Source organism: Acomys minous, assembly GCF_964271855.1.
Source record: "Acomys minous genome assembly, chromosome: 4".
Classification (NCBI taxonomy): domain Eukaryota; kingdom Metazoa; phylum Chordata; class Mammalia; order Rodentia; family Muridae; genus Acomys; species Acomys minous.
This window is the reverse complement of record NC_140486.1, coordinates 63,695,550-63,716,648: the sequence shown is the minus strand read 5'-3', so window position 1 is coordinate 63,716,648 and position 21,099 is coordinate 63,695,550. Positions and strand designations below refer to the sequence as shown.

At 46.4% G+C, this 21,099-nt stretch overlaps 1 protein-coding gene and 1 pseudogene across 2 annotated transcripts in view; one reads left to right on the top strand and one right to left on the bottom strand.

Moving 5' to 3' along the window:
- B4GALT6 (beta-1,4-galactosyltransferase 6) overlaps nt 1-16,462 on the bottom strand; it is a 75,598-nt gene extending 59,136 nt beyond the window's left edge. Inside the window, exon 1 of the mRNA XM_084780703.1 lies at nt 15,504-16,462. Within this exon, the coding sequence (XP_084636829.1) occupies nt 15,504-15,618 (115 nt within the window). The 5' untranslated portion in view covers nt 15,619-16,462. The remainder of the gene's footprint in view (nt 1-15,503) is intronic.
- LOC311596845 (small ribosomal subunit protein uS8-like) lies at nt 4,291-4,704 on the top strand (annotated as a pseudogene). The gene has a single exon. The product of its transcript is annotated as a small ribosomal subunit protein uS8-like (transcript).
- Nucleotides 16,463-21,099: the final 4,637 nt, after the last annotated feature.

Here is a 21,099-nt window from a genome sequence, read left to right as displayed (position 1 = left end):
TCACTGAGATCAAACATAGGAGAAAAAAAAAAGAAAAAAAAAAGAAAAAGAAAAAAAAAGAAAGAAGCCCAGAGGTAACTTAGAAGTAGACTTGAAAACTCATATTTGCCAAGCGTGGTGGTGCATGCCTTTAATCCCAGCACTCAGGAGGCAAAGGCAGGCGGCTCACTGTGAGTTTGAGGCCAGTTTGGTCTACAAAATGAGTCCAGGACAGCCAAGGCTACACAAAGAGACCCTGTCTTGAAAAAGAAAAAGAAAAAAAAGAAATAAAATTCATATTCAAGTGTAGAAGTGAAGGGCCTGAGGGACAGCAATTTAGAAGCAATGCAGCAGAGACACAGGGGGCCAAGTAAGAAAAAAGAGAAATATTCAAGACAAAAAAAGTTCTGGAGGGTTTACTCTGACCTCCACGCACATGCCATGCACTCACAGACACTCACATCCATATCCTCCCTCACACACACACAAATGCATGCACTCGCACGCTCACATCAATAAAAACAATCGTGAGGAAAGTAACACCATAAGCCAGGCTGCCATTAATGTCAGAAGCCAGAGGAAACACAAAATGGCAGGAAGCTGCCTCCCACATCGCCTGACAACACACAATAGACAGCATCTCACGCTACTTAGCCGATGTTACCTCCTGAACCAGGCACCTCAGAGTTTCTACAAACTACAATCATCTTCTAAATATCTGTTTCGGGCACTGTGTATTTATCTTCTTTCCACGTTTGGTCCCTTGATCAACAAACCTCTGGAAATTTCTCATCCACGTACACAAAAGAAAAACATTTAAGGATCATCATAGTAACACCGGGAAAGGTCACGTGATTCATACTTTGCAGTCGTTCTCAGCCGGTGCTTGGCCTTTGGGGGAAGTCAAAGGACCCTTTCACACAAGGAGCAGCTAAGACCATCAGACATTTACACTATGATTCATAGCAATAGCAAAGTTACAGTTATGAAGGAGCAATGAAAATCATTTTGTGGTTGAGGGCCATGCCACGGACCATCCCAGTAGGGTGTGGGGGGTCCCTGGGACGAGGGTCCTCGAAGACTTGGTGGGCAAGGATTCGGTGGTGACAAACAGACAAACACAGAGGCAGTTTGAATCTGAGTGTATTTTCAGGCAAGCAGTCTAGATTACTATACACATTTTGAAGCAGGGAGTGTTTTGTGGTCACATTTTCCATGGAGTAGATTCAAGGGGGTCAGTGAAGCAATCAGGCATATAGATTATACAGTACAAAGTACATAGTAATGACGTCATTGTTTCTAAGTCATTAACTTGGCACAGGCAGATATTACATTCTTGGGTTGAGCCAGGGGCCGGAGACAGTCCTCAGTACAATTAACTTTTTGCTGTTAGTCAATGTCTGACACTTTTTCCCCATTGATGACCACCCATGCATCCCCTCCTCACACACTCCTGTATAGGGGAGAGGTGGATGAGGTGTAGTAGCCAATCTATAGGGTCCTCTATATCTAGGAGGACACCAGAGACTGCCCTTCAGTACATATGCCATGCCATATAGAGTTCTGTATTGTAGGAATTAAAATTCCGCTTTTACTTTCACTCTTGTCTGAGTTACCTTTTCCTCGAATGGGCTCTGCCTTTGGTAAAGACCCTTCATTTAATTGAGGGGATTTTTCAACCACCTCCTTTTGCTGTAATTCATTCAAAAAGTTCTCCATTGTTTTATTATTCTTAAGAACTTTCAGGATGACTAATAACAAATCAGGCGCATTTGGAGGAGGCGGCTCATTTTGTTGTTCCTAGGCTGGCGCTTTTGTCCAATTCACTTTCTGGTACCGTATCCCTGGTCATCTTGTTGTTGCCTTGACTATGAGTGAGAAGAATAATAGAGCGAATAAGAAGGAATGCCAGGAAGCAGGTCGCTATCAACACACCAAGGGAAAGAACACATGCCTTTTCCAGGAGACTCTCCCTTTCGGGGTCTTTGCCTCAGGTCCACGGAACAGCATTGTCACTCGGACTCTACTGGAGGTGGCACGGCAGCGTCATGACAAATGAGGAACTGAATCAAAGGGTCACAGCATTAGGAAGTTGAGAACCACTGCCTAAGAGGAAGGATTAAATGTTGGTATTGTGCCAGGCTGATAAACAACTCCCACTGGGCCAAAATATTATAGAGTGTCATAGCACAAAGGTGCGATTCAGGCCTGGCCTTGAGGCAATCTACTATGAAAACCATTAGTCTGTAGTGTCAACTCCATCTTCCAAGTTAGTCATGGACTGACACACGGAGAGAGGAAGAGCTGTGCTGTGTGTTCTGCTTCATCAAGTAATAAGCAATAGCAGTGAGCAGAACACAGCATTTATAATCCCGCTCAACACGCTTTGCTGACATAGACACTAAAAATTAACGGGAGTGCCTTCACAACGTGCCTATAACTCCCATGTTGCCGCCAACAGCTCTAATTATGCTTGGAGAGCATGTGTTACAACTCTCATAGCTTTCATTTTTAAACAAAACTGACTCTTCCAACAGCCTTATATTAAAACTAGCAGAGATAAGTCTACCCAGCAGGTATTTTCTACTATTCACTAAACACTGCAGGAGACTGAGGGGATGTGTAAATCCTGGGCTTCGGGGTTCACTGTGAGGTTCATTGGCCTAACATGCACAAAGGTCTCATACCCAGCACCACATAAAACCAGAGCCTAAGCCAGGCACACCTGTAATCCCAGCACTCAGGAGGCAGAGGCAGGTGGATCTCTGTGAGTTCGAGGCCAGCCTGGTCTACAAAGTGAGTCCAGGACAGCCAAGGCTACACAGTGAAACCCTGTCTTGAAAAACAAAACAAGGGCTGGAGAGATGGCTCAGCGGTTAAGAGCACTGCCTGCTCTTCCAGAGGTCCTGAGTTCAATTCCCAGCAACCACATGGTGGCTCATGACCATCTATAATGAGATCTGGTGCCCTCTTCTGGTGTGTAGGTGTGCATATAGGCAGAAAGTTGTATATGTTATAAATAAATGAATCCTTAAAAAAAAAAAAGCCTACACAGGAGGCAGAGGCAGGAGGATCAGAATTTCAAGGCCTTCTTTAGCTTAGTACTGTCAAGGCCAACTGGGGCTACATGAGACTCTGGTTCAGCAATCAAGAACAGACTTCAAGCCCAATTACCCATGTTGGATGGCCTACAACAGCCTATAAAGCCTATAACTCCAGAGCTGACAGACACCCCTGTTCTCCAGGCAAACACACACTCAGATGCACATGCACACACACACAGACACATAAGAGTTAGTTTAAGGCCAATCTGTTCTATAGAGAGAACTTGCCTGAAAATTAATGTAACTAAATTGCATTTAGTTTAAAAATAAATCCAAAAGAGGGAAGGAAGGAATTAAGACCTCAAAGAAAGACAATTTGCCAGTCATGGCTCCAGCCTTGACTGAAGGTAACATATTTCAAAGAGTACACTCAGAACCAACCTACTGTCGTGAAAACACTACCAAAGGACAGGTCCTGCACTTGTTAACTCATAGCGCTAGTTACCTGGAATACAAGGGTGACGTTACAGAGACCCTCACAGAGCTAATGCGGTGGTGAAACCAGGAAGAAGAGAGAGAAGATGGAGAGGAAGTCTGGTGAAGGAACAGATTTGCCAAGTCTAATCAGGAAGTTCAGTGACGTTACAGACTAAAGGGCAAGGGCACAAATAAACTCGCCTGAGAAGCATCCCAGAGTCAGTGTTCTCAGTACCCACCAGATCCACATAAACGGACGCATCCAAAGCTCTGCCCACCTAAAAACTGTATTAAACAGAAAGGCAGAGCAAGCATCGCGTAATTTATGTCTCCTGTCTCCAAACATTTGGTTTTTAATAATTAAAACTTCAGAATTTCAACATATTCACAAGAGGAGAGTAACTCTAAAAACCAGAAGCAGAGAAGACGACACTGGTGTGAAAATGAACTTTAACAACTTTCAACTGCAAAGGATGCTTTTGAGCAGAAAGCAAGGCACTTCGGAGTTCTGTCTCTTCAGCCTGTTGCTCCGATTCCTCCTCCTGCTGATGAGTCAAGCTGGAAAGTGCACTTTTGTCTGTCCTCTGTCTTTCCTTTTCCCTCTAGCTTAAGAGATGCTGTCTTAAGGCCCCGTGCGGGCGGCAGGCGTGGTGGCGCACACCTTTAATCCCAGCACTCGGGAGGCAGAGGCAGGTGGATCGTTGTGAGTTCAAGGCCAGCCTGGTCTACAAAGGGAGTCCAGGACAGCCAACGCTACACAGAGAAACCTTGTCTTGAAAGATCAAAAAGTTTCCGCCATCTTTCCGCGCCGTCACCATGGTGCACATGAATGTCCTGGCAGATGCTCTCAAGAGCATGAACAACACTGAGAGGCAAACACCAGGTCCTCATCAGGCCGTGCTCCAAAGTCATCGTCAGCTTCCTGACTGTGATGATAAAGCACGGATACACCGGTGAATTTGAGATTATTGATGACCACAGAGCTGGGAAAATTTCTGTGAACCTCACAGGCAGGCTGAACAAGCGTGGCGTGATCAGCCCTAGATTTGATGTGCAACTTAAGGACCTAGAAAAATGGCAGAACAATCTGCTCCCGACCCGTCAGTTTGGCTTCATTGTACTGACAACCTCAGCCGGCATCATGGACCATGAAGAAGCAAGATGAAAACACACAGGAGGGAATATCCTGGGATTCTTTTTCTAGAGATGTAAAACATAAATAAAAAAGCCTCCGTGGACTGTGAAAAAAAAAAAAAGAAAAAGAAAAACAAACAAACAAAATTATGCCTATTGGGAAAACTGTAATGCTATCTTCTTTTAGGACTTTTATTAATTTGTTAATGAACTGCATGTTTCTAATAATTAAAAATAATAAATAACATACTTAGGATCAATTTATGACCAAATTTCCCAGTCACTGCTAACCTTTAAATGAAAATATGACACTCTCTCTTTCTCTCTCTCTTTTTTTTTTTTTTTTCAAGACAGGGTTTCTCTGTGTAATAGGCCTGACTGTTGTCCTGGACTTGTTTTGTAGACCAGGGTGGCCTTGAACTCACAGAGATGCACCCACCTCTGCCTCAAGAGTGCTGGGATTAAAGCCTTATGCCACAATGCCCAGTTTGACATCACTCTTTTAATTCACCATCCACTTCTCTGGATGAAAGAAATTATTCACCATGATGGTCAGCCACTTCTATCTTGTGGGCTTTTTTTGTTTGTTTTGGTTTCAGTTGGGTTGGGTTTGGTTGTTGGTTGGTTTGGTTTTGGTTTGGTTTGGTTTGTTTGTTTGTTTTAAGACAAGGTTTCTCTCTGTATCCCTGGCTGTCCTGAAACTCATTCTATAGATCAGGGAGGCATAAAACTCAGAGATCTGCCTGTCTCTGCCTCCCAAAGTGCTGGGACTAAAAGTCCCACTGGGCTCAGCCACTTCTATCTTAAAACAGGCTAGTTAGGTTTTCAGCAACTGGTATTAGTTCTGTGAAAGATCAAATGGCATCAACTGACCAATTCAGAACAGTAAGCTGAAGGGTAGGAAATGTAGCTCAACTGGCAGAATACTTGCCAGGCCTTGAGCCAACTAGATAGTGCGCATTCATAACCCCAGCACTCAGGAGACAGGGCAGGGGGCCTCAGAAGCCCAAGGTCAGCCTCCACTCCACACAGCACAAGTAAACCCAGCCAGTGCTTAAATTCATCACCGCTGCCTAGGCATGTCAGAAGCATAGCTGCCTAGTTGCGGAATTATAAGGGGGTGTGTATAAAATAAAGGGGCGCTGCAAGCAGCAGCTCCACTGACAGATGTGGGTAGAAGGGAACCTTCAGTGGGAAGGGCTCCAGGAAGGTGATGCAATCAAAGCACAGAAATGTATGTAAAATACAACTGCTACAAAGGGACCCATTTTCATGTACAACAAACACAAGGTCATAAAAGCGTGTAAGGCCTGGCATTGTGGCTGCACCTTTAATCCCAACACTAGGGAGGCAGAGGCAGGGGGATCTCTTTGAGTGCAAGGCTGACCTAACCGACAGAGGGAGTTCCAGAAAAGCCAAGGCTACAGGTAAGATGACCCTGTCTAAATAAAGAGTATGAAAGACCGGGGTGAGGTGGGGGGGGTGAGGGGTGGGGGGGGTGGGGGGGTGTCTCTCTGGACATATTCCCAGACTCATTAAAGCAGACCATCTTAAATAAGGCTTAAATACATTCATATTTGAAAGCCACTTTAAAGGAGCTAAGGGAAGGGCCTGCTGACCAATGTGCTCCCAGTATACAGCCTCTGGGGCTTTCTCTTAGCTGCCGTGGACCAACCTGCCTTTTGCCCCTAAGGTCTCCACATCACAGTTTGCCGGCCTTCACCTCTTCCTCGCCCCTAAGATTTTTTTTTTCAAATTCCTACCCAATATAATGGCTTAAGAGTTAAAAAGTCTTTTGCCAAAAGAGTAACAAAGAGCATAGGACAAAGACCATGTGATACTGTGATTGGATGTGAAGATGAAGTCAATCCAGGAAGGAAGCAGACGGTTCAAGCTGCTGCAGTGCGCATGCGCATGAGCACGCCTTTGGAAAGGACGCTCTTCCTCCACTTGCGGCTCAGTGTGGTATATGTGTTGGTGGTGTGGTCAGTTTGATTTGTTGTTTTATGGTTAGACTCATGTGGGATATTTGCTTTTTGGTCACAGCAGTTTGGCAGCGTTTGATTTGAGCCACTGCAGAAACAGTTTATACAGGAGTTAGCACAGGAGTTACTTCAGCCATTGTGATGCGGCAATATGCTGATGAAGCTACACCTTAACGTTAAACCTGAAGTTTGTGGTCGCCTTAGGCAGCATTAACTGGCAACTTGACCCAGCCTAGAGTCACCAGAAACAGGCAAAAAGTCTCTCCGGGGTGACTGACTATCAGATTGGCCTGTGGGCCACTTTTGGGATTTTGCCCCTGATGCCTCTTGGACATTACTGCATCTCTGCTCCAGGCTCTCACCGCTCCACACCCTTGCACAGAGACGGAAACCCTGGACCTTGCCGACTATAGCAGCAGCCACACCAGGAACCACCGAAACTCGAGGCTCAAGTACTGCAAAGCCATGGGGCCCGTTTACATGGGTCGAATTATGTTTTTATTTTATTTATTTATTTGTTTGTTTGTTTGTTTGTTTGTTTTTGCGAGACAGGGTTTCTCTGTGTAGCCTTGGCTGTCCTGGACTCTCTTTGTAGACCAGGCTGGCCTCGAACTCATAGCGATCCGCCTGCTTCTGCCTCCCGAGTGCTGGGATTAAAGGCGTGCGCCACCATGCCGGGCTTGAATTATGTTTTTTTTTAATGGTCAGGACCAAGCTCTTCAGAGATAAGATGTAGGGAAATGGGTTATTAAAACAGTGCGCCTTGCTGGGCGTGGTGGCGCACACCTTTAGTCCCAGCGCTCTGGAGGCAGAGGCAGGTGGATCTCTGTGAGTTCGAGGCCAGCCTGGTCTACTAAGTGAGTCTAGGACAGTCAAGGCTACAGAGAAGAAACTCTGTCTTGAAAAAACAAAAACGAACAAACAAAAAAAACCTTAGGATAGAGGTGTAGTGCAGTTGACAGTGTTTGCTTACCATGCACAAAGTCCTTAGATGATACAGAAACAAAAGCCACAGCTGAAGTCCCAGCACTCAGGAGGTGGGGCCGGAAGTTCAAAGCCATCCTTGTCTACATAGAGAATTCCAGCCAGCCTGGACTAGAGACCTTATCTTTAAAATTTTTTTTTAATTTAAAAAACTACATTCAAGGGGCATGGTGGCACACGCCTGTAATCCAGGACTCGGGAAGCAGAGGCAGGCAGATAGCTGTGAGTTCGAGGCCAGCGGCCAGCCTGGTCTACAGAGTGAGTCCAGGATAGCCAGGGTGACACAGAGAAACCCTGTCTCGAAAAACAAACCAACAAAACAAACAAACAAAAACAAAAACAGACTACATTCAGTATGGGTCAGTGGCTTCAAAAGCTGACACCGTGTTTCTACAACTTGAAAGCATCCTGTTCACAGCAATTCTGAATACTGCTGCTATCATACAGAGGCAATTACCAACCCAGGCTAGAATTTCTCTTTTCCAACATGGCTGTTTCTCTTTTCACAGACATGGCTGTTTCTATCTTCAATAAATACTAAAGGCAGAAATGAGCAACACGGTGGTAGCACACGCGCATCACCTGCTTACCCTGCTCTGGAGATCTGCGGGCGCTCAAGTTCACTCGCCACCACACAAGGTAGAAAAGAGCACTTGGCTGTGCCCAATGTCTATGAATCAGTAAATTACCTAGTTTCCTACCAGGTCACATGATGTACATTAGTTTCCATTGACACGAAGGGCAGAATTACAAATCCTACTTGGGAGTGGCCATCCCACAGCGGGAGGCCATCCTTCAGAGCCTGGCTATGTGTGCCTGAGCAAGGGGCGTACTATATATACTGTTAGAAAAACCCAGACTGCTGTTCGGGCCACACCATGCCAGCTTTCTTTTTTTTTTTTTTTTTTTTGGTTTTTCGAGACAGGGTCTCTCTGTGTAGCCTTGACTATCCTGGAGTCACTTTGTAGACCAGGCTGGCCTCGAACTCACAGCGATCTGCCTGCCTCTGCCTCCCAAGTGTGTCACCACCACCTGGCAAACAAATTTTGTCTTTTTTTTTTTTTTTAAGATTTATTATTATGTATCCAGTGCTCTGCCTGCCTGTACACCTGCATGCCAGGAGAGGGCATCAGATCCCCGCGTAGATGGTTGTGAGCCACCATGTAGGCACCATGTGAGCCACCATTGCTGAGAATTGAACTCAGGACCTCTGGAAGAGCAGCCAGTGCTCTTAACCTCTGAGCCATCTCTCTCCAGTCCACTAAACCTTTGCAAAGATCTTACCCCAAACAACAGTCTGTCACAGTATCCCCAGCTTGGGTCCAAATGGGAAACCTTTCACTGACTCCTGTCTATCAGGCCAGGTCTGACAGGGTAGCAGACCCTCTGGGGCTAACAGCAAACCACACGTGAACCTTCTTGGCAGCCTCATGCAATCCCTAGCAGGCCGTGCTTCGGAGTCACCAATTCAGTGAGTGAAAAAGCACTTGCAGAAGTGAGCTGGCTCCTCGGCTGTGATGAGGAGGAGAGAGCCCAATGCAATTCTTATATGCTGGAGACACCCAAACCTGCCCCCCACCCCACCCCCGGGGCTCCAAGCCTTTATTTTCACTGACTATCCACTGACAAATTCTTCCTAATATTCGCAATTCCTGTACCCTAAAGCCAGCTCTACTACCCCAATCCCAGCGCCTGGACATCGCCTGTGGCTGGGCACCTAGGGTCTAAGTTAGAATCTGAGCATCTTAGGGAACCACGCCCCCTTTGCTCCCCCTGCTGCTCCCATTCATCCTTCGCGCTGGCTGACCTGGATCCGATCTCCTACTGCTGGAAGCACTTCAGTAGCTTCTTACCTGGGCTCCTTGTCTCTACCGCTGCCCTACATTTCCCATCCTTCATGCTAGGATTACTCCAAAACAAAGGGCCGTCTCACAGCCCTTTGCAAAGCTCCTGCTACTCGCAGAACAAAAATAGCACGCAACAGCAAGAGAGGCCCAGAGGCGAAATGTGACCAATACCCAATCAAAAGAGCGGCAGGAAGAGCCCCAGAGAAGAACAGGGAACTTGAGAGGGGGAAAAAAAAAATAAAACAAAGGACCTTTGCAAGACAAAGTGGGTTAAATCAGCGCAAAAGGCCCCCCAAAAGGAAGGCGAGGCTAGGGAGCTAAAGCGTGAGGGGTGCTAGGTAAGTCGCTGGCTGCTGAGGTAGCCCAGAGCAAACCAAAGGAAGACTTTGAGGCTAGGCTTTGAGCAAAGAAAGACCGGAGGTTCCACAAACACGTTTATCTTCTTATACATCCTTCACCACCCACTCCACATTTCCAACAGGCCACAAACAATCTTTTGGGGGCTCAGGTAACCAAGAGCCCCCCTCCCCCAAGGATTTCAGACAAAGTGGCCCAGCCAGAGTCCACCCCCCTCCCCCCAAAGACTCAAGAAAGCCTCTCCAGGAAAAAAGGTCAGGGACTTGAGTGTGTCAAAAGGACAGTAAACTCCCTGCTCCCAAGGAAGTTATGCAGTCTCCCTCAGATAGCGTCCTTACTGGTGGCAGGCACGGCTATTTCTTTCTTATCATTTAGATAAAGCTGTGTGGGCCAGTCCGGGCTCATTCCTCTGTGAACGGTAGTGACCCCGCGCAGCCCACAGGGCAGTATGCAGAGCTCTAAATACTTGTTGCAATCTGCCTCTCCACACCCTCAGGAAGCGCCATATGCAACTACAGTACTGACATTTTCTAGAAGCTGTTGGGATTCGGGGACCCAGGACAAGCTGGCTGAGGTGCTTACTTAACATAACCAAAGCAGACCCGGCCTCCAGGTGCTGAGGGTCCAGTTTGACTCAAGGCCATCTCCCAGCATCCCCCAGTCCCTATCTGAACTTTTCAACCCCGTTGGCTGGGCTTCTTTTCCCCCATAGGCTCTTCACTGGATAATCCAGACACTTCTGTCCCCTCTCTCTCCCACCACCCTCCTCTCTGACTCCCTCCCTCCACCACCAACAACACATCCCCCCCAACACCCCACTTTTCTGTCTCCCCATCTGCATGGTGCCTTCCCTGTCGACGACCTCCTGTGAGATCAGTGAACCCTCCTGAGAGCAGCCCCCAATGAACCTTAATTTGGTTTGAATTGGCTTATTTTGCCAGCAGAGAATACCTAGCAAATCCTAATTCTATCCACCTTAGGAACCTACAAGCAGCCCTCACTCCCTCTATGCTCTCTGTCGTACACAATGATTCACATCCATGGATGACGACTGTGTTGTCAACTGCATTGTCATCCTCCGCCAAGTCTTCCAGACTTCATTGTCTAACTTCTCTTGGGTGCTCCAGTCAAAGCAATTGCTCCTCTGATACAACAGGACTGCGTTGCCTTGGGAGTTATATTGGAAATGGTTTCTTAAGAGATGGAAGTTTGTTCTCAATACATCCAGCTCAAGGTCTCCGAAGGAAACCACGCTCACCTCTTGGCAACCATGCACAATGACGGCAGGCACAAAACAAAATGTCTGGCTCCTGCCTCTGCTGGAAGGCTAGAGAAAAGTGCTCCACAGACTTCCTGTGCAATGGCTCCAAGAGACGTACCTACAACCCAGTACACCTCGGCACTAAAGTTCCTAACGTAAAAAGACACTATCATGTGGTTCCCAAATGACATATCAGGGGAAATGTTTCAACTTATTCTTAAAATAATGAGCTTTGAATTCTACTGAACTCACTATAGATTAAATCCTAAACAGCCCAGAGAATGCAGAGCAGCATCAAGAGAACAGAAAACTACCCAGATTGGCTGTCTACAGTGTGTGACCTGTCAGCTCAGAAGGAAGAGAGGCAGGAGGAGACCGGCACAAGTAAAAAGGCCCAAGAAGGAATAAACTTAAATAAGGCAACACCCGTCTGAAGGAACAAACGCACTTGATCAACCATGTCTGGACCCAAAAGGTAGAGAAACACAGTGACCCCTAGAAAGCAAGTTGATATGATGTGGTTCACAAGGACTTAATGGAACAGACTTGCAACTCGGTGAAACCAATGAAACAATTTGGAAACCAATGGAAAGAGGAGCTCGGGCCACAGGGTGGTGACGTGCGCCTTTCATGCCAGCCCTTGGGAGGCAGAAGCAGGTGGATCTCTATATAGGCCAGCCTGGTCTACAGCATGAGTTCTAAGAGAGCCAGGGCTGCACAGAGAAACCCTGTCTTGGGGAGTAGGGGGGCTGAAGAGATGGCTCGGCCTTTAGGAGCACTGGTTGCTCTCCCAGAAGACTGGGGTTTAATTCCCAGGACCCACATGACCGGCAACAGCTATCAGTAACTTCAGCTTCATGGCGTTCAATGGTCTCTTTTGGCTTCTGCATGCAAACGGTGAATAAACACACATGCAGACAAATACTCATACACACAAATTTTTTTAAAAAATTGTTATTATTGTTCTTAACTTGGTTTCTCTGTGTAGCCTTGGCAGTCCTGGACTCACTTTGTAGACCAGGCTGGCCTTAAACTCACAGAGATCCACCTGCCTCTGCCTCCCCCGAATGCTGGAGCTACAGGCGTGCACCACCGTTCCTGGCTAAAAAGGAAATTTTTGTTGTTGCTGCTGCTGTTTTGTTTTGTTTTAATTTTTATTTTTCTAGACAAGGTTTCTCTGTGTAGCCTGGGCTGCCCTGAACTCGCTTTGAACTGGCCTTGAACTAACAGAGATCTACCCTGCCTCTGCCTCTCAAGTGCTGGAATAAAAGGAAAAAAAAATTAAAACAATAAAAAGAACTTCTACGTAGCCTAATTCAGTTATAAAGAAATTTTACTCCAGGGTGTAACTTGTGTGAGAATTGTGAGCATTGCAAGAAGTGTCAATGAAAGTATCCAATGAAAACTACAGAGGAGTAAGTACCAAATGTGAGGAGAGCACACAAGGCCACCGAAGGCACCAGTGGCCTGGGGGCGGGGTGGGGACTTATGCAGTGGGCTGCTGTACGGGGAACTCAACTGACTGCTCTAGTCATATTGTTCTCACTTCAGAAAACAGCTGACACACTGTGGTTAGACCTGGCCGTCTGACCTGCATTTGAGAAAGTGAACACACACACACACACACACACACACACACACAGTTTTTGTCACCAGACACAAATTTTGAATTTCCTAGCAAAACCTTGAATTTTAGAAACTTCTCAAACTTAAAGATGAGAAAACATGCCCATCTGTCCCTTCCCCACCAATAGCACAAGGATATTGTGTGGGGAGCAGATGCTGGTTTAACAAATTCATAGCATTTTATGTTTGGTTAACTTTTCCTAGCTTCATTGTTAACATCCTTAATTATAAGATTCTCAAAATAGAGTAATTTAAATTATCTTGATCTACTTGCTTTCGAGACAATTGTCCAATGTTTATGACATTAATCACTGGTTGTTCTATGGCAACATTACACTCCTAATAAGAAAAATGTACCAAGCTTTCATATCACCTGAATTTTAACAATCTACAGACAGTATATGAGCGCTAGTGAAAGCTTGAGATTTGGGCTGCCTTTGCTTGACTTTTTAGGAATTTACCCAACATATGAAGAAATGGGACTCAGGATTTAACTCAGTTAATACAGTTCTTTCTTAGCACACACAAGGCCCTGAGTGCCATCCACCCCCAGCGTCACTGAAGAAAACAAGAAAGAAAAAAGAGAATGCTAAAAGGAAGTAAGGAAATTGTAAATTCAAAAAACTGCTTGCTGGGTATGGTAGTGTATGCCTGTAATCGCAGCACCCATATCTTCACCAAGAGTTCCAAGCCATGGGGGCTACATAAAGAGATCCAGTCTAAAACAAAAGAAGTCTTGTCAGGGACCAGCACGATGGCTGAACAGGTACGGCTGGGTGTGCGTGACAGTGTGCACTTGATCTCCAGAACACACATGGTAAAAGGAGAGATCACAGTTGCACTCTGACCTTCACACACGCACCATCACACATGCGTGCTCACAACTGTGCACACGCAAACCTAATAAAGATATTTTACAACATTCCTGTGCCAAGTCTCTCACAGTTAAATATCTGGTAAGATAATATTCTCCAAAGAGGACCAACTTTTAAGGAGTTACATGAAAAAGTCAGAAGTTTCTACAGAACTAATGACTTAAATGATGTCTAAAGTGCAAGAAACAATTTTTTTGTTTAAAACCTTTTCCTAATTGTCCTAAATAATACCCAATCTACTAAATGATAGAAAACATAGTAACATACTTTCAACTTCTACAAAATAGCTGGTGTGGCAGAATTAATAAAGATTACCTAAGAGAAAGAGATTCAACATCTAACATAGGGCCAATAAAAATCATTCTTACAGTCTATATCCCAGCTGTATGAAAAATTTGCCCAATTCATGATTCAGGCTAAAATGTGAGTTGCTGTCATAAGTATCAAAAGTTTCAAGAAACTGTGGTTTTTGTTTTTATGTTGTTATTGTTCTTATTTGTCTAAAGAAAAACCCACATTGAAGAACCAAATTGTTGCCTGGCTTGGTGGCACACACCTTTAATCCCAGCACTCGGGAGGCAGAGACAGGTGGATCTCTGTGAGTTTGAGGTCAGCCTGGTCTACAAAGCAAGTCTAGGACAGCCAGGGCTGTTACACACAGAGAAACCCTGTCTTGAAATGAACAAACAAACAAACAAAAAAGAACCAAATTGTTAAAAGTATCCACACTCCTTCAAATGTTACCCTAAACTTCCAGTTGGCATTAATACACCAAGGTCTTTCTGCACACCCTCATCTAACAGTATACTTCTTAATTAAATCCAATTTTAAAAAATCACATAGTAATTATTTTTCACGAGAAATCAAACAGTCTGGATAAGGCTACAGTCTCTCCCCTGTAATTCATTACCAGTGTCTAAAACACACACACACACACACACACACACACACACACACATACACACACACACACACACCTGCAGGGTTAAGAATTTCACCTCAAAATTCTGCAGGTGTTTTTCCTCTCTGAAAGGCATAGCATTTTTGGATAAGCAAGGGAGAAACACTGACTCAAAACAAGACAACTGAATTTGTAATAAGAAACGACAGAATCTGCACTGTTACCAAGTCAACTCAGCATTAAATACCCAATGACAAGAAAACTCAGCCAAGTTTAGAGATAGGATGTGTCTTAACAGCCATATAAATTTATAGAATTTTTCACTCACTAAAACAAGGCCATGTGGAGCCCTTGTCAACAGCAGGAGAAATGAGGAATTGGGTTATTTCAAAAAAGAAGTCAAGATCACATCAAAGTGTATTTGGGACCAAAAGCCAAAAATAAGCAACAGAAAGTTATCAATTTAAGCCCACAAGTTCCCTTGCGTAATTATTTTAATCATTGTTTTGTCTAAGCAGGCATCCTAACAGGTTAAGCATTAGCTAGCTTTGACAAGAAGACTCAGGCAGCTACACAGAGCTGTGTTTCAACAACCCAGCCCCTAAAAGGACTCGAGCACATGTCCTTTGACCTACAACACCAGCATACATACACTCTTGACCTTCCTCGGGTTCTACTGACCGTTTCCCCACCTTATTTTCACAACCTGTAATTTTATGTGAAAATAAAGATGTCTAAATAAAACTACAATTAAACACTTAAGTTATCCGACGGATAAAGTTGTCATGATTACTTAAGAAAGCGACATGAGGCATCCCACCCCACCCTCATTTCCCTACATCCCCAGAATTCGACCTTTTAAGTTCTTCTGAACGTTTTTTTTTTTAAACCAAGCTAACGTGGCCAGGTAATTTCTTCGGCAGTTTTGAAATGGTAAATCATATCAGATCCTTTGGTTCAGCCTCCAAACCCCTCAACACCCCAGTTACCTTTCTTCTGACCATAGGAAGTGAGGGTGTGTCCATGTGCTTACCGATGCCTGGAGCCACATAGATGAAGTAGAGACAGGACGTGGAGAGGGAGAAGAAGAAGATGAAGGCGATCAGGGAGCGATTGGAGACCCGCATCATACGCTTGAGAGCAGACATCTTCCTCTGCCCTGCCAGCAGCACCGGCTGCGCTCTCGGGCCAGACTCAGGGCCACGGTCCAGGCCCTAAACTTCCATGAATGTACAGAGAACCCCAAACGGATAGCGAGGATTCGGCCTTGGAGGCTCTAGGGAGGAGATCCGAACAGGGAAGGGGAAACCGATGCAATGAATGGAAGGCGGTGGAGCAGCGGAAAGGATGGAGGGAGGATGCGGGAAAACGTGGAGGGATGCCGGAGGGGACCAGGCACCGTGGAGGCCAAAGCCACAGGCCAGGCTGGGAAAAGCGCTGCGACGCGGAGCGTGGCCCGCGGGCTGCAGCGCGCTGGAGTCCCCGCACCCCGGGCGGCGTCCAAGAGGCGAGTTCCCGAGATCGAGACCCCTGGCCGGTCGCGTGCGCTCTGCGGGCCTGCTCTGCGGCGAGTGCTTTAAGTGCGGGGCTCTAGCGTGGGCGCTGGGGCACGCGAGGAGCCGGCGGCCGCGGGGAGCCTGGGGGCTGCGGAGCGGGGCGCTCACCGGCGCGCGGCCTGCACCTCATTCCGCGCCGGGACCCGGAGCGCAGCGGCGGCCTCGGGAACCGAGCGCAGGCCAGGGCGGCGTCCCGGCCAGCGGCGAGTGCGCCGGGGCTCCGCTTGCTGCCGCCGCCCGCTGCCCAGCCGGCCACCGCAGCCGCATTCCCGCCGCGGGGCCGGAGGGAGAGGCGCCGCCGCCCCCGCACAGACCCCGGAGGATGCGCGCGGCCCGGGCCCGGGCCCGGAGGGCGATGGAAAGAGGTGACAGACGCTCGCGGCGATCGCGGACCGCGGACACCCACGAGGACAATCCCGACAGCCCTATGCGCCCCTAGACTCCTGCAGGCTCCTCCCGCCGATGCACAACTCGCCAGGCGGCGCTGCGCCCGGAGAAGAGGAACCAAGAGCCCTAGCCCCTGAAGCACAGCCTCCTGATTGGTCCTGGTACTCCGCTCCAGCGTCCCCACCCCGCCCCGCCCTCCCTTGTCAGGGTCCCCGGTGGACTGGCACTAGGCAAGGACCGCGTCCCCAGCGTGGGATGCGCTCTGCACCAAGTATGATGTTTATGGGAAACAAGAATCTTTTGGAGGAGGACGAAGGAGGCATGGTTCCCTCCTGGATTGATGGATAGTTGGATGTGATGTGAGCCTATGTGTATGGATTATGCCTTGACCAACCTTCCCATTGAAGGTGAACACACAGCCAATAGGCCCAGGAGTACCAGAGCCCAATCCCTATCCTACTGGCAAGCTGTCCACTGAATTGGTGCACCTCCTAGGCGCAAGGCTACCCTTTGTTCTAATGGTTCTTGCCTCTAGCTACATTACTGGAGCTCCTCACCTACAGCACATATTCCAAGCATGTTGTGAGCAGGTCTTTCTTTTCAGATGACCAGCTAATCATGACTTTATAATCCATACTGGCAGGACTAAAGATAGATCCCAAAGAGACACCTGTTCCTTCCTTTAGCCACCCAACTATTAAAGACAGCGGTCTTCAAGAAATTGGAATTTCTCCATAGTCTCATGGTGGAAAAGGGAAAGGCAGAAACCTGGTGCTAACCAAAATAGAAACTAGGTCAGTGATGGAAGGGACCACACTCGGACCAGAACTGGTTAGTTAGGCATATGTCTTGTCCTGCATTTAAACCTAAACTTCATGTTAAGACTCTGAAGGTAAATTTGGGGATCTTTTTATTTTCCCCGTGTGGCCACATTAAATAAATCTCCTTTGTTTGTCACCATTGGTTATCTGTTTAGTTGTCCTGATGAGGACAGGTGCTTGATCCTAGGGCTTTTTGTTTTGTTTTTGTTTGGGTTTGGGGGGGTTTTTTTGTGGGGGTTTGTTTTTGTTTTGTTTTGTTTTGTTGGCTTTTCAAGACAGGATTTCTCTGTGTAACCTTGGCTGTCCTGAACTCACTCTGTAGACCAGGCTGGCCTCGAACTCAGAGATCTGCCAGCCTCTACCTGCCTCTGCCTCTGCCTCTGCCTCTGCCTCTGCCTCTGCCTCTGCCTCTGCCTCTGCCTCCCCAGTGCTGGGATTAAGGTATGCACCACTACCACCCCACTTGGTCCTGTTTTTTTAAGACTGCCAGGTCACAAGACTCTGACCTACCCTAGCAACAGTTGCCTGTGCTCTTATCATTGATTTCTTCAATCCCATCACTGAGTGGGCCAGACACACAGGTGGGTCCCAGGAGCTCACCGGCAGTTCTAGGCTATTGGTGAGCTCTGGATTCAGAGAGACGTCCCCAAAACCCTTCTCACACACCAACGTAGAATAGGAGAAGACAATCAATGCAAATCTTGGCCCTCCACCTTCACATACACATACATATGTGAAGCTGTACACAATTACAAACATGCACATATGCACTTTACACACAACTTCTTGTTGGTCTGATGTACTTTGATGATAATTAATAAAAGGCTTTCATACCTGAGCAGGGCAAATGGGATAGGTGTGGCTAAGGTTCCCAGGCTTAAGGAGAGAGAGAGAATTGTGGAAAGAAAGGAGAGCCGGAGGAGTGTGGGAAGGACTGTAAGCTTTGTCACAGGTGAAAGCAGTCTTGGCGAGCTTTACCCTTGGATGCACCATGGATACCTGGAGATAGACTGGGTGGAGCCATCCTGGGCCTGGAATTCAGGAAGCGGACCTGGGGACTCCACTTGGACTATTGTTTTTCTAACTGACCCTCAATGGGAGAAGGAGACCGCCCTTCGCACAGGACACAGGCAGGCGGAGAGGAGAGAGCAGCAGCAGGTTCAGACCAGTCTTGAGCATGCATTGATCAGCGAACAGGCTGCACCAGCTTGCAGGCCAGAGACACCTTAAGGACCCGTCCCATGGAACAGATACCAAAAGGTTCACTCTTTTTTCCCTTTAGCCTTTTTCCCCTTTTGTGTAAGCTAGTTGGGCTGTATAATAAAGTTTAATTGTTAAGAAACAGAGCCTACAGAGGAGAAAAAGGTTGCACCATCATGGATTAGCTGGAGGAGAAGCACATTGCCGGCATGGATGGAGACTTGGCCCAGATGATGATAATTAACAAGTATTTGAGATTATGGATGGGAGGTAGCTTGATAGAAATTGTTAGAAGCAGATGGCATCGGATTGGGGCAGGGATCCCAAACGTGCCCCACTATGGGAAGTAGTTTAGGGGATTAATGTCTGCCCTTCCCCGGGTTAACTAAGGCTGTTTTAAAATATCACAGGTGTCTGTATCTTGATTTATTGTTAATGGGTTATACTGCCATAATAATAATTATAGGCCTAATAATAAACATTATTAGGCCATACTGGAAATAAAAGTAACAAGTGGCGCTTGATGTGGGACAATTATTAGACAATACTGATAATTTAACAACAAATTAGCAGCAACGTGGTTACCAGTATAAACTAATAATGTTTATCACTAGGCCTATAATTATTATTATGGCAGTATTTCCTAACCCGATAGCAATCAATCAAGACGCAGACACCTGTTATATTTTTAAATACCCTTAGTTAACCTGAGACAGAGCAGATATCAATCCTCTAAACTACTTCCCATAGTGGGGCAGGTGTGGGACCCCTGTCCCAGTCCCATGCCATCTGCTTCTAATAATTTCTATCAAGCTACCTCCCACCCATAATCCCATATACTTGCAAATGTTCTTCATCAGGGCCAAATCTCCATCCACCTAACCCATGTGCTTCTGCTCCACCTAACCCATGGTGGCCTTCTGCTCCTCCTGTCTCTCTTCTTCCCAAGATTCTCTCTTCTTCCCTGTCTCTCCTCACACCTATCCCATTTGCCCCTAGGCAAGGTGGGTCACAGGGATAGCAAGCAGTAATTAGCACCAGAATACATCAGACCAACCCCCAACACCTTCTGCTTTAAAAAGCCTGGATCTTCTGGAATAAAGCACACCTGCACAGCTTCGCCAGAAAACAAGTGTATGTGGTGGCTTTATTACATGAGTCGATGCCTTTAAAGGGCACAGGAGGGAGCCTGGTACGCAGTGAGCACTGGTGAGAACTTTGTTTAATTTACTCTTTAAAAAACAAAAAACAAAAACACAAAATCTCCCCTTTAGCCAGGTGAGGTGACACACACCTTTTATTCCAGCACTCAGGAGGCAGAGACAGGTGGATCCCTTAGTTTGAGGCCAGCCTGGTCTACAAAACAAGTTCCAGGGCAGCCAGGGCTGTTACTCAGAGAAACCATGTCTCAAAAATATAAATATAAAATAAATTAATTAGTTAAAATCTCTGGCCTGGAGGGATGGGTCATTGATTAAGAGCACTGCAGTTCCTAGCACCCACATAGCAGTTCACAACTGTCTGTAACTCTGGTTTGAGGAGATCCAACTCACACAAATGCGGGCAAAATACCAATGTACATAGAAGAAAAAAAATTCATGAAAAAACTTGTTTTTTTAATCTCCTTTTGAGAGCTGGGCGTGGTGGCACTCGGGAGACAGAGGCAGGTGGGTCTCTGTGAGTTCGAGGCCAGCCTAGTCTACCAGAGAGAGTCTAGGAAAGCCAGGGCTATAACACAGAGTAATCCTGTCTTGGGGGCGGGGGGAGGAAAAGGGAAATAAAAGAGAATATAGAGTCTCACTTTGGCCAGGTGCAGTGGTACACACCTGTAATCCCAGCACTTTGATGGCTGAAACAAGGAATGTTGCAGGTTTGAAATCAGCTGTGGCTACATAGCCAAGCTAACCTGCCAAGATCCTGTCTCTACAAACACAAAAATTAGCTTTTTATTGTGGCTAAGGCTGCAAACCTCCATATTGTAATCACTGGATAAGTAGGGGAGTTATGGAACAGGGCCTACCATTGAGTTGTTGAAGTGTTGGCTCAAGCTTGAGGACCTGGGTTCTGAACCCCAGCACCCAAGTAAAAAGCTGAGCACGGTAAGATTCACCTGTAATCTTCCTTCAGGGAAAGTGAGGACAGCAGGGTCCCTTCAGCTCACTGGACAGCTAGTCTAGCTGAGTCAGGGAGCTCCAGGCTCAGAGAGAGACCTCGTCTCAAAAAATAAAGTGGCAACGTGACAGGAAGACACTTTGCCTCTATACACAAGTGCTCACGCCTGCACATACATACGCCAACAGATACACACGTGTATATGACACAAAAATTAATTTTAATTTGGTAAACATATTAATATATAGTATTATACCTTTTTCAATACATGGTCTTCCAATCTGAGATGCAGCTCAGGAATATTATTGGGTTGATAAATTATACTTTAGACAACTGAATATTTTATATAATTTTTATGTAATTACATGAAAGTTAGATGCTAGCATAAGTGATAAAATTCTTTAATTATATGTTGTAGTACAGAACTTTCTCTCTCTTAAAATCTATTTTATTAATTTATTCATATTTCATCTCAATTGTTATCCCATCACTTGTATCCTCCCATTCCTCCCTCCCTCACACTTTCCCCCTACTCCCCTCCCCTATGACTGTG